General features: G+C 35.9%; 2 protein-coding genes across 4 annotated transcripts; one reads left to right on the top strand and one right to left on the bottom strand.

Moving 5' to 3' along the window:
* Nucleotides 1-1,133: 1,133 nt before the first annotated feature.
* Nucleotides 1,134-3,652, bottom strand: polr2k (RNA polymerase II, I and III subunit K). 2 transcript variants are annotated; one of them, XM_077196558.1, is made up of 4 exons: nt 3,553-3,652; nt 3,165-3,228; nt 2,923-3,015; nt 1,134-1,740 (listed from the first exon to the last, which is right to left on the bottom strand). In XM_077196558.1, the coding sequence occupies exons 2-4, from the start codon at nt 3,223-3,225 to the stop codon at nt 1,718-1,720; spliced, it is 177 nt and encodes a 58-aa protein (XP_077052673.1). In that variant the 5' UTR covers nt 3,226-3,228; nt 3,553-3,652; the 3' UTR covers nt 1,134-1,717. The 2 variants fall into 2 exon arrangements, with proteins under 2 accessions (XP_077052673.1, XP_077052674.1); XM_077196559.1 differs by having other exon boundaries at nt 1,593-1,740; nt 3,165-3,247; nt 3,553-3,637.
* A 48-nt stretch (nt 3,653-3,700) lies between these two features.
* On the top strand, nt 3,701-13,217 carry parp10 (poly(ADP-ribose) polymerase family member 10). Of its 2 annotated transcripts, XM_077196535.1 has the most exons (12): nt 3,701-3,815; nt 4,046-4,113; nt 4,546-4,706; nt 4,828-5,070; nt 6,116-6,346; nt 6,432-7,411; nt 8,394-8,609; nt 8,697-8,826; nt 8,989-9,936; nt 10,224-10,357; nt 11,401-11,575; nt 12,243-13,217. In XM_077196535.1, coding segments are annotated over exons 2-12 (3,519 nt in total). In that variant the 5' UTR covers nt 3,701-3,815; nt 4,046-4,111; the 3' UTR covers nt 12,542-13,217. The 2 variants fall into 2 exon arrangements, with proteins under 2 accessions (XP_077052650.1, XP_077052648.1); XM_077196533.1 differs by having other exon boundaries at nt 3,732-3,815; nt 8,394-8,826.

Below are 13,217 nucleotides of genomic sequence, written 5' to 3'. Positions count from 1 at the left end.
TTTCATAGACAGCTGTTTTCTTCTTGCTGTGTAAATTTGTTTAAATTCTTACTATTTTAATACTTTTATTTAATAAGTGAATTGCGCTGCTTCTCTCGTGGGAAATTAATCTGTTTCAATCTTTCTTAACATGTAATTGGCTGTTCGCTACTGATGTCTTAAACTCCTAAACTCAGGATCAAAGCCTGAGTTGACAGAGAAAGTTGATGATCAGCATCATGGTACCAACAAAGCCTGGTTGGATTGGTTTGGTTTTTCAACCCTAAACTAATCCTGTAAACCTGAGTTTGTTCAACTACCATCATGGTACAGGCCCCTGGACTTTACACCTCTGTCTATAAACATGGTGTGTTATTGTTTCCTCTTCTGTGCTTGACTTGAGGTTTTTGTTTTATTCATTCATATTTTTATCTTCTTGAATTTCTTTACTGTCCCTTGTATTTACACCCCGTAGGCACTTTTCACTTTGTGTAGACCTGCTAGAACATGTCGTTTTCAAATACAAGAGTTATTCTGTTCAGCCATTCAAATTTTGATCACAGTCATTTTTGAATTTGCCAAACACAGAAAACAAAAATTGTATAGAAACAATTTTCACTCAAAAACTGCTAGTAAGAAGTTACAAATAAACAGCAAGTAACACATTGAATTTAACACAAAATTCTGAAGTAGAAAGACTGAAATAGTAATTTCTTTGTAAAACACTCCAATAATCTTTTTTTTTGTGTGAAATGGACATTTTGTGAGATTAACCTACATACCTATCGTGTAATGTCTATTATTTGTATTGTTATTGTGGTTTGATTTATTGCTACAGTGTTTACATTGCATACATAGAGTTTTGTAATATTGTAGTGAATGTTAGTTGCTTGTAAAACTTACTGTAGTAAATGTTACCCAAAAATCTTGGATTTCAAAACATTTAACTGTCCAAATGTTAGCAATTTTAATCATCTGAATTCATTTGTACAGGTGGTCAATTGTTTTTGCGTCCACTGAAGCACAAGATACTCTTTTTTTTGGAAAGATACTCTTTTCTAAAAATCACGCTGTATCGCATGATCAACACGTTTCACACAAACTTGTGGAATCTAGATGAATCCAATCTAAATGAATACTATAATGACACAAAATACTATTGCATTCTTTAATTTATATTTACTTTACAATCCAATAAAGGTGCAATCACATTTATCGTTCTTGACAAAAGCCAGTCATTTCAGTAAGATTCCACGTGATCAGGAATTTCACAAAAGGGCAAAAGATTTCCTCACTTCCGGATCAATTTGGTCGCACAAATTTGCCATGTTAACTAACAGAAAACTACTTGATTTGAAAGTGACTTCTGTGTGAGCTGTGCTTCATATAATTATGGCATAATACTATTGGCAACTTTTTTACTATTGGCTCAAGATATTTAAAAAAATGTAACCACACCTTAATCATGGCTCATAAAATGTCTATTTGTAATGAAAAAATTCTTAATCCATTCTAAATCTTACAAGAACAACACTACACATGATTCGATCAGTGGTTTCACCCCAAAATAACAATTTCTAACTCAAAAACGTTGAAGACAAACACTTGAAGAATTTTTTTGTAAATTGTTTTTTTTTTACTCAATTTTGATTACTGCGTATTCAAATTGTATACATGTATTTACATAATCAAAAATAAAAAAAAGCTAATTATAATAGAAAAAACAGCAGGATGCATCTCAACGGGCATCAAATACGACCACTGGAAACAGGAGTCAAGGGTAAATATAAAGAACATCAGGCATAAACCAAGACCACAAAAAACAAAAACCTAAATATTATAAATGGACTTAAAGGGTTAGTTTACCCAAAAATGAAAATTCTGTCAGTATTTACTCTCCCTCATGTTGTTCCAGCCCTGTAAGACCTTTGTTCATCTTCGGAACACGAATTAAGATATTTTTGATGAAATCTGAGAGCTGGATCACTCCTCCATAGGGTTCTTCAGGGATTGAAACTTGCCGGCCTCGAAAAGTTATTAAAGACATCGTTAAAATAGTCCAAGTCGATTACAGTGGCTCAATCTTAAGTTTATTAAGGGACGAGAATACTTTTTGTGCGCAAAAAAAAATGAGGGCAAATACTGACAGAATTTTTATTTTTGGGTGAACTAATATCAGATTCACAGAACCTGTGACACACCATCACTGTGTGCTGTTATTTTTTCCGTGAAACACTGAATTTTCAAGATTGCTTACACACTTAGGGTGAATCCCAATTCTCTGTCTTACCCCTTCCCCTTAGTTTTACACGTTCACATGAGTGTAAGGGCTATCCCAATTCTCGTTTTGATCGAGGGGTAGCCCTAAGGGGAAGTGGTAGATACCCTTTAAAACCAAGCATTTTCGCAAGCTTACATGAAACCAAGGGGTACCCCTCGATCAAAACGAGAATTGGGATAGCCCTTACTCTCAGTGAACGTGCAAAACTAAGGGGAAGGGGGAAGACAGAGAATTGGGATTCACCCTTATTCTCCATACAATTCATCATGCAGTAGCTGTAAAGCTAAAAAAGGATATCTTTGTCATATTTGACGTCTTTAACGGCAATTGCAAGTGGTTTTGTAATCGAAGGATTGAAAATTAGTGAACTAATCAGTGAAAAATTCAAGTTGTCTGTTTTTCATAAAAGTTATTATAATTTCCGACTACTGGGAAAATAACAATGTTGGTGTTCTTTACAGATTTGGTGAACAATCATTATAGGTAAGAAGAGCAGACGAAAAACATTTCAAAATTCTCTCGTTTTTTTATGGGAAAATAAATATTTAACCACATATGATGTTTGGAACAATTATGGTTTGGAACAACATGAGGGTAAGTGAATGACATTTTTGGGTGAACAATTATTTCAACCACTAAGCATTATTTAGTTTAAAGGATACATCTTTTGGTCCTTTTTTTGTACATGATTCTGTAACCACATTCTCTGCATCTGATGGGGTCTCTAGCTTTGATCTCATTTTCTGTGTGACACTCTGAAACACAAGAGCAAAAATACACAACTGCTCAGAGACATGATGGGAATTTTGTTTGCATAGTTATTAAAGACATGATTATATATTTATAAAATGACTAATACACAACACATGACAGACATAAATTAATGCATGAAGAGTGTTATTACCTCCACAAATATAGATCATTGGCTGCTGTTTGGGAGGCTGAATATCCTTCGGAGGATCCATTGCCTGAAACACAGATACACAACTACTTCTAGTTATTACATATTTTATGTTCTATCAAATGTAATTATATGAATTTATTAGATATAAATTATTTATTTGTTTACTATATTATGCGTATATAAATGATATGACCTTTATAGTTTACCAAAAAACATTTAAGAGATTTATTCTATTCAGTGCTGATGGACTGTCTAATGTGTGTTTGGACACGTGCTGCTATCACACACAAAGCTAGATGTATTAATCTTCAAATGAATATTAAAATATCAGTGTTCATTTCATTTATCAGAATCTACAACTATTTAAAGTACACATTAAAAGCATTACCTTTCACGCGTGAGATCTCAGTTTGCTACAAAACGCTGTTGTCGTTCACGCATGCGCATAACTTACAGAACGACATCAAAGTAACACACGCTGCTATTGGTTGAAGCGGATGATTGACACAAAATTGAACGCCTGAGCTGGGCTCATCATACAGTAGTGGGGGGAGCTTATAATTATACGCAGTTACTGGTCTATCAGGGAACTTTTATTTTATACCCGATGTCACAGCGAAAAACTCGCCGCGACGTCATTAATCGGCAACCGTACGTATTTTGTGTAGATATTGATGAAGTATTTTTAACTTGATTCATTATTTGAAAATTTGACGGTTAAGAATATGTCTATAGCACTGTCATTAAATGTACTTTTTTTGGACAATAGTCCGATAAACATTTATTTACAAATAGATATGTATTTGTATTATTATTATAATATATTTTTTTGTATTTGTATCTCTAAAGTGTTTTTCTCAAAGTGTCTCTTGTTGTGTCAGTGTTGTCTCAAAGCAGGAAGTAACGTTAGTGAGTCGCAGCAGTCGGCCTGTAAATGTGCAGTTTTCATGTGAGTCTGCTTAATTTAACTCTCAATATATATTATTCAGTGTTGGTATTATGTACGTATGGTCAAACATTTCCGTGCAACTTTATATTAATATTGTATTATACTCTGAGTTACCGTATGTCATGATCCAGCGTCAGATTTCAGTTTCTCTTTCTCGTCATTGGGCTTACACGACATAAGATTTCCATAACATCCAATTACCAACTATTTATAATAATCTAATACTAACTATTGATATCTGTCTGTCTGTCTGTCTGTCTATCTATCGTAAACACACTGTTGCAATAAAGAAATATAACCCAACCACAACAACATTTCATCTTGTAATTAGTTTCTTTTAGTTCAACCTCACATAAGGTTTTGCAGGTTACAGTGGCAGGAATATCCGTTATCCTCAACCGCATAGTTCATGTTTGTTTCCTGTTTTGTTAGGATGGAGGAGCGGAGTTTGGATGTTTTTGATATTCCTGATGATTTGGACGATGACTTTCTCATTCTCTACTTTGAGAACAAGCGACGCTCTGGAGGAGGGAACGTGACTTTTTTGGAGAGACGTGGAAACCAAGCGTTGGTAGTTTTTGAAGATGCTAAGAGTAAGACATCATCAACACACTGTTTTAGATATTAAGTTTCCTCAGTATGGATTCTATAAAATTACAGTATTACAGGCATTTATAAGTTAAACATATAAAGAACTTGTTTCTCTTACACCAGCTGCTACGAGAGTTCTCTCCCAGTCCCATGTCCTCCACAATACCACACTGAAACTGCGAAGGAAACCACCAAAAGACCCTGGAAAACTGTTGCTAAGAGGGCTCAATCCACACACTTCCCTGGACCATGTGGAACTTTTTATGGAAAACATTACTAGAATGGCCTTTGAAACAGACTTCACCTTGTATCCATCTCCAAACAAGGACCTGGTTCTAGTACACCTAAAAAGACCTTTGCCTAAAGGTTTGTAGCTGTTCAGCTTTACATCGTACAGTATACAGGCACACTTTAGCCACACTTAAAATGTGTCTTTATGTTAGATAATAAAATATTAAACCAATTGGAAAGAAATATGAAAGAAAGAAAGAAATATAGCACAAGCTACTTTTCAAGCAAAACATTTATTTTCTTTGGTTTTAAAAGATAAAGTATCAATCTAATTGTCTCAAATTAAATTTAAAAAGAAAAGAAATTAATTATTCAGTAAGGATGTATTAAATTGATAGAAAGTGACAGTATAGACATTTGCAGTACTTTATTTTACGGTCATGTTTTGCATGTACATACTATGTGCTTATTGTAGTAATGACACTAACTGAGTAATAACTAGTTACTAACCCTGTAACTACCCCTAATCCTAACCTTAACCCATGTAGTTACCCTACATTACTCAGTACCTTCGTGGGTAAGTACACTGTAAGTACTTGAGATGTGTGGATGGGCTATTATTTCATCCGCAACCGCATCACAAAACTCATCACTTGTCCGCCATCCATCCGCACCAACGTTTTTTGACAAATGTTCAAAGCCGCACCCACCCGCCATCCGCTGATTGTTTTAAGGTCTATTGGCGATGCAAGGCGCTGCTGACACAAGCCGCGAGGCAAGAAAGCTCTTGCCTGTTCTAGAAAGGTTACGGATGTACTTTTCGGATGTAGGTAACTATTTAACAATGTATATATTTTTTTCTTTTGATTGGTTCAACCCAACACCCGCCCAAATTGAATTAAAATATAATTTTTCGTCACGTCATCCGCCCGATCCGCGGAGTCCGCGGCTGTAACCGCCAACCGCACATCTCTGGTAAGTACATTGAACGTGCATGTACTGTAAAATAAAGTGCAACCAAAACATTTGAAGCAAATCAGCATATTTTAATGATTTCTCAAGGATCATGTGACACATCTAGAACCATTTCAAATAAATGCACCAATGAATTTATAATAATAATTACGTATAATAATAATAATCTCTTAAATATTTTGTCATTGTGTACGTGATTCCATAGATTTTCAGATGCTTAGTGACGAAGTTTCCAAGAAGAGTCTAAATGGAGCAAAGGTCACTTTGGAGCAGGTAGAATCTACAGACTCGGTTTTGGTGGCCAATCTGTCTCCTGCCCACACAGAGGATGTGCTGGAGCTCTACTTTGAGAGTAGTCGTGGTGGAGGGGCAGATGTTCTCGGAGTTAGCATGCTGGCTAACGGATGTGCTAAAGTTTCTTTCAAGGATGTGAAATGTACGCCAAGATGTTTTTCTTGAATCACTTTCTGGAAGTCTATATTTTACAGTTCTGAATCTCAATTGAGCTTTGTCTTTTACAGTTGTGGACTGCATTCTCCAAAAATCCCATCATTTGGAAGGTACCGATTTAGTAGTCAAGCCGTACTTTGACTTCCTGCATGTGAGCGCTCAAGACGGACAGGGAATGTTAACGGAAGAGGTAAACCAAATTGACACGGTCTCATCCCAAAGTCCTACTGTTTCTGACCCAGTTACGAGCACCACCTCAGGACACGGTGCTGCTCTAACGGACATCACCACTAGTATAGCGAATACAACTACTGCATCTGCTACTGGGCCATCTATCCAGAAGGAATGTGTTAGGTTTATATCTGTGCCTGATGCCACTAAACATCAGCTGCTCAGTTTGAGTAATTTGCCTGAGAACCTCACAAAGGCTCACCCGAAATTTGATGTCAGTCTAGCAAAAGATGGCGTCCAAATCAAAGGTCCTGACCAAATTGAGGTTGAAAGACTGAAGAACAAAGTTCTTGAATTCTTGACTGGTGTTGCGCAGGAGCACCTGACATATGACAAACTCAAAGCTGAGTTTCTTAAGAGAGAGGATGTTAAAAAGAGGTTACATTTGTCTTTAAAAGATATTTCATCAACCTTCAGTGTGTCAGACTATACAGTTACTGTAACATCTTCATCCCGTAGCGCAGTCAAACAGGCCCAAGACCTGATAGAGTCCCAGATAGCAGAGTTTACTGTGCCGATGGCCAAAGAATACGAGAGTGTGGTCTTCTCAGAGGAGTGGTCGGACTTTCTGGTGGCTCTGGACTTCTGCTGTGCCAAAGTATCCGACACTGGTGGAATGATTACTGTGGTTACCCTGACAGGGATGGAAAAGGACAAAAAAGACAAGATTGTTGAGTTTCTCAGCACACCACACCAGAAGGAGACAGTCCTGTCAATGGAACCAGGAATGCTAAAATTTCTGCAACTCCATCATCGAGATCTACTGGCGGACATGGGAGAGGTCATCTTATTCCCACTGGAGACTGGAGATGGATTGAGTGTTAGTTACCAAGTTTGCATTCGTTTGACTTATTTAATTGACATTTGCAGTACTAGTGGTGGGTTTGGGGTCAGTGCATTTAAAAAAAAAAAATTAATACTAATTATAAATTAATAAAAATTAATTTGATCAAAAATGACTGTAAACACATTTATAGTGTTTTAACAGATTTCTATTTCAAATAAATGTTGTTCTTTTGAACTTTCTATTCATCAAAGAATGAATTGAGTAGCAAATAAGGATATTAGAATGATTTCTGAAGGATCATGTGACACTAAAGACTGGAGTAATGATGCTGAAAATTCAGCTGTTCCATCACAGGAATAAATTACATTTGAAAATACATTCAATACAGTTCTTTTTTTATACTGTAATAATATTTAACATTATTGCTGTCTTACTTTGTTTAATCAAATAAATACCGCCTTGGTGAGCATAAGAGACTTCTTTCAAAAACATTAAAAATCTTACTGATCCCAAACTTTTGAGCTATGTTGTAGAATTTATTTAGTAGATGTTCACAAAATAATTTTGTTTCTAAAATTTAGGTAAATACAAAATAATCTTTATACATAAGATAAATAAAATGTATCTTGAAATTTTAATTTGTTTATAAATAAATAAATGTAAATAAATAAAGAATTAAAATAATAAAGTTATGCAATAACTTATTTTTTTAATTTTTGCAATAAGAATTATGCAATATATAATTAAAGTATAGTAATTTTATATATATATATATATACACACAGTATATATATATATATATAATTACATTTTGATCAACTCATATACAGTATTTAATATAATTGTTTTAATATAATTAATATCATTTTTTCCCATGTGTTATCATTTCTATTATAGTGTATTATAATTTTTACATAATACAATCAATCCCACTATGAATTGTGCGATCATTGTCTTTAAATGTCTTCTGTAACGCTTACAGATGCATCTTGTAATCTCTTTATTTCTCTGGCAGATTCAGGGAGATTCGACTGTGTGTCAATCGGCAGCGGAATTATTAAGTGCTATTATTGGCTCAATCTTTACAAAGAACATTGTGGTCAAGCAGCCTGGCATTTCCCGCTTCCTGCTGGAGGAGGAGGAGGGTGTCAGCATACTCGCAGAGATGACAGCCAAATTCGAAGTCTACATAGACATGGCGAAAGTGCACTGGGACCCTCTAGAAGACAATGTAATGTATCCAGCCTCGTTCTTTATCTGTATGTATCTCAAATACTCAATAATTCTTTATAGTCGATTGTGGTTGTGTTTTCCACAGGACATATTGGAGCTGGCATGGAAAATGACACACTGTCAAAACTTCCAGAGAAGTTCCTGTGCAAATTTCATTCAGGAATCCAAAGTTGGAGTACCCAATGGGGGCAACTCTACTGATGCACGTACTTCAGGTCATTATGGATAATTGTCCTGATTGATTCTTTACCAGTGTTTGAATTAGGAGGGGACCGAGATCCTCTTGTTTCAGTTCTTTTCTTTATGAAATAAAATACAATTTTAATATGTTGGTTTTTGTTGAACCCAATGGTTACTGAAGGTTTTCTGTCTTTCAGCTCGTATTGAAGAAGCTAAGAAGATGTTGGCAGTTATTGGCAGCGATTTAAACCCCCAACCTTCTAGTTCAGGATCCATTGACATAGAATCTCAAGATCTGTATTCAGACCAGAGCCAAGATACCTCAGCAGTGGCAGAAGGTGAGGCCGACTCCCCCCGTTCACTGCAGACCCTTGACCTCCAGAGCTCCCCTACACCCATGAACGCCTGCAGTCTAGACGAAGACGCAAGCCTCTTATTGGCGATTCAGCTATCAATGGAGTTCAACCAGAGAACGGAAACGGAGGACATTCAGGCGGCTCTAGAACTTTCCAAGGGAGACTCCATGCCAACCGAGGAGAACATACAGCTGGAGAGAGCATTTGAAATGTCATTGCAAGACGCGATCAAGTCATCCAATACAGCCGAGATCTTTGTATATGCTAACTACAACCATGATCTTGTAAGGGTGGACATTGCATTGGGCAAGAAGGTTGGAATGAGACAGTGTGAGGAGAAGATCGAGAACAAAAACTTGAGGAAACTTTCCTCCTATCAGAAGAAATGCATAGAGCTCATTAAGAGGAAGCATGCCGTAGAAATCAGCATCCAGGGCACCACCGCCATCCTCTCTGGCTTTAAAGATTACGTCTCTGAGGCCGTGATTGACCTAAAGAATGTCCTGAGACGGACAGAGAACATGATGAACGATGCTGAAATCGTAACGGCTGTACAGTGGGTGTGGTACGAGCAAGGGTCATCTAAACCGATACCGTACCCACCAGATGCCACTGTGTTCATTGAGAATGCTTGGAGAATAAAGCAGAAGAAGATTGATATTTTGTTCAATAATCAGCCGTACAGCATTGACTTTGAGAAGATGGAAGAGCATAGTTTGGCATCCGGGAAATCTGTGCCTATTAAACGGAAAATGCTAAGCACAAATGACTTGTACACAGATGCTACAGGTACAAATTGTATAAACACTATGAAATCCCCAAAAAGGAGAATACTTAATGTGCAAGTATAAAGTCCAGTTCAATTGTTTATCCACCATTTTTGCTGTTGTTGCCTCATTTTCATTTAGTGTGATAAAAATGTGACACCTAAAGCTAAAAATTGCAGATCAACAGTAAATGTGACTGCATCACAGGTAACTGTTAGGAACATGATTATTTGTGTGTGATTTTTGTAATTAATCACCTAAATGAATGTTAAATTGACATCCCTAATAGAAATGATGTTTATTTTTTAGATGAAGATTACAGCCTGCTGTCCAACATGCCTGAAGTGTCTACCGTGGATGTAGATTCTGATGAATTTCAAGAGGTGGTCAAAGACTTCTATGACACCCTTCAGGACAACCACAACAAAATCAAAATCATTAAGGTACGATTCAACATAGACGTACACAGAGGTTGAATTGTTAAAAGAATTCAAGGGGGGTGGTGTGGTGGATGATTACTACAGGTTAAGGCTAATGATTACAATGATTAATTGTGTAATTTTTAAAACATTTTTACTTAGGATTAAAGAGTAGAATAAAAATCTACATAGGCATTATTAATGAAATATTTTATATGACTGCAATATTGTAAGACTTTTTATAGTCTTGTCATTACCTACAGATTTATTTAAACAAAAATAATTCCCCGCAGGATAGTTCACCCAAAAATGAAAATTTTGCTTGCTCAGGGCTTGTTTAGAAAATACATACACAATAGGAACACATACATTTAGCTAACGTATGCATGTGTTTATTATCACCTCAGTGATTACATTCACTTTCAATAATTAAACGTAACTGTGACAACGACCCCTTACTAAATCAACACACTTTAGCCATGTTCATTATTCTTTCTAATGTTGTCGGGGGGATGTCATACCTGCTGTTCTCTTCTTTTTAAATTCATCAAAAGATGCACTTGAACCGTTCTCTTGGCCATTTTGAACGGCGCAAAAATGACGAAAGCTCGCTTGAGAGTGCTCAGCTCGTATATTGAGTTCTGATTGGTTAGTCGCTGTTATTTATAGTTTGTTAATTATCAAATGTAGAGAATTTTAATATTTAATTTGCATGATAAGGTTACATTATACACAACACTCTTAATCTAATGGGGATGATAGTTTTATAGAGGGGATGTTTTTTTGTCATTTGCTTTCAACAAGGGGGATGCCATCTCCCCTCAAATCGAGCCCTGGACTCACACCTTGATATCTGTCAGTGCATGTGCAGTTGAGTTTGTTTTTTTCTACGAGCAAGACAAGACAAATCTTTCTTTTAGTTTTTTAGGTGAAAACCTGTGTATTTTCTTCAGAATCAAAATGTTTGCACATTGAATTATCGGTTAGGAATGATTATCTGCTTTGGAAATATTCTTGGATTTTCACTATTGACTGTGTTTTCTGTGTTTATTGACACTGACTTTCAGGTTGAGAAGCTCATGAATAAACTTCTGAATGACCAGTACCGGTTGAAAAAGGCCAGCATTGAACGGAGCTCCTCAGAGCAACAAGTGGAACGCATCCTGTACCACGGCACCAGTGAAACCAGTGTGAAGGAGATATGCATTCATGGCTTCAACCGAAGCTTCTGTGGAAAAAATGGTATTATGCTGTTAAGTATACTAGAGTTTGCTAATACTGTTAGCATTGCTTATACATTGGGATTTAACCAGGAACATCCTAATCATCCAAATGCATAGAGGGTTGTTACACTAAAAATAAAGGTTCTAAAAGGTTTTTTTTTGCATCGATTCCATAGAAGAACCATTTTGGTTCCCCAAAGAACCTTTAAGTGAACAGGTCTTAAAATAACTAGTTTTACTAAGTGTGAAGAACATATATTTTTTTGTGATTCTCAAAGTCAAAGGATCTCAAAATCTCAGGATTTCAAACTTTTTTGATATAATCTTAAACGGTCCAATCAAAATTTGTGTAGAACTTAATTTATTTTTTTTAAACACAAAAAAAACCTTTTGAGGAATGGAAAGATCTACAAATATGTGCCCTTTATTAAAAGCACATAACTTGAACCTTTTAATTTCAGCTAGTTACCAAGGCATTGTTTCTCATTTTCATTTAGTTTAAGTAGATGTACTAAAATAAGTCAATCCAAATAAACTAAAAACTTAATAAAAAAAAAACATGTAGACATAAAAAAATAATAATAACCTAACAATACAATCAATTCAAAACATGAAATGTAATCATACTAATATTTCACTAATATGAATTTAAAAATAACAAATGAATTTTCTCTTTTCCTTCACAGCGACTGTGTATGGTCAGGGTGTCTACTTTGCGGTAAACGCTGTGCTCTCTGTGTCAGACACCTACTCCCCACCCAATGCAGATGGGCACAAGTTTGTTTTTGTGGCCAAAGTGCTCACCGGAGACTTCACCGTGGGCAAACACGAGATAAAAACAGCTCCGCTTAAGGAGAATTCTGCCGTACCGGTCAGATACCACAGCGTGACAGATCAGATCGACTCCCCGACTTTATTTGTCATCTTCAATGACACACAAGCTTATCCACAATACCTGATCACATGCAAGAAGATCTACAGATAATTACATAGTTTCAAATGCTTATGTTGGCATGCAGTCATGATATCCCTGGAAATCATGTCTAATAATTAAATTGGGATTTAAGATCTGCTCTTACTTTACTGTTGATGTACTGTTGTACTTAAAGTAAGATTTTGTCTGAACAACAGTTGAGTGTGGTGAACGTGATTTCACCAAGTACCACGTTCCTGGATCAACATCTTTGTTGATCCTGAAGCAACTTTAAGATCAACCAATCATATTTGAGGGACAAGTTTTCAGTTTATGTCAAGTTTAGGCTGAGAACCAGGGTAAGGTGCTTCAACGTGTTATTCACCTATTATTTCCCTCAGATTTTAGGGAAAAGTTATGGGTAGGGTTAGGTTTACGGGTAGGGATAGGGTAAGGACTAAATTTTTGGACGGGAATGTTGTTCCAGGATCAACAAAATATGTCTTAGTTGGCAAAATCACGGTGACCAGTTGAGTGTTGTCACTCATTTTTTGAATAATTTAATTCTTATGTATTGAAAGTGTCAGAACATTTTTATATGTTGCTGTTTAATTATTGCTGGATTTAAACAATTGTATTAAATCATATAATAAATGTTTTGGTTTAAACATTAAGCCTGCCAGATTTACATCACTCAAATTAATATTTTTTGAATGTCAAAAATAAAGTAGATAAATGCTGGAGCAAA

The sequence above is a fragment of the Siphateles boraxobius genome, unplaced genomic scaffold, assembly GCF_051911475.1.
Source record: "Siphateles boraxobius isolate OS27281-9 unplaced genomic scaffold, OSU_SipBor_1 35, whole genome shotgun sequence".
Taxonomy (NCBI): domain Eukaryota; kingdom Metazoa; phylum Chordata; class Actinopteri; order Cypriniformes; family Leuciscidae; genus Siphateles; species Siphateles boraxobius.
Note: the sequence above shows the minus strand (reverse complement) of the source record. Positions and strands in the feature narration are given on the sequence as shown.

Excerpts from the sequence above, each read along its gene's own strand:
- polr2k (XM_077196558.1), bottom strand. The coding sequence starts at position 3,225 with ATGGATCCTCCGAAGGATATTCAGCCTCCCAAACAGCAGCCAATGATC. Across the intron at positions 3,016-3,164 it reads AATGATCTATATTTGTGGAG|AGTGTCACACAGAAAATGAG; the intron begins GTAATAACACTC and ends CTTGTGTTTCAG. Across the intron at positions 1,741-2,922 it reads CAAAAAAAGGACCAAAAGAT|TGGTCGTATTTGATGCCCGT; the intron begins GTATCCTTTAAA and ends TCCTGTTTCCAG.
- parp10 (XM_077196533.1), top strand. Across the intron at positions 5,071-6,115 it reads AAAAAGACCTTTGCCTAAAG|ATTTTCAGATGCTTAGTGAC; the intron begins GTTTGTAGCTGT and ends GTGATTCCATAG. Across the intron at positions 9,937-10,223 it reads CTTGTACACAGATGCTACAG|ATGAAGATTACAGCCTGCTG; the intron begins GTACAAATTGTA and ends TTTATTTTTTAG.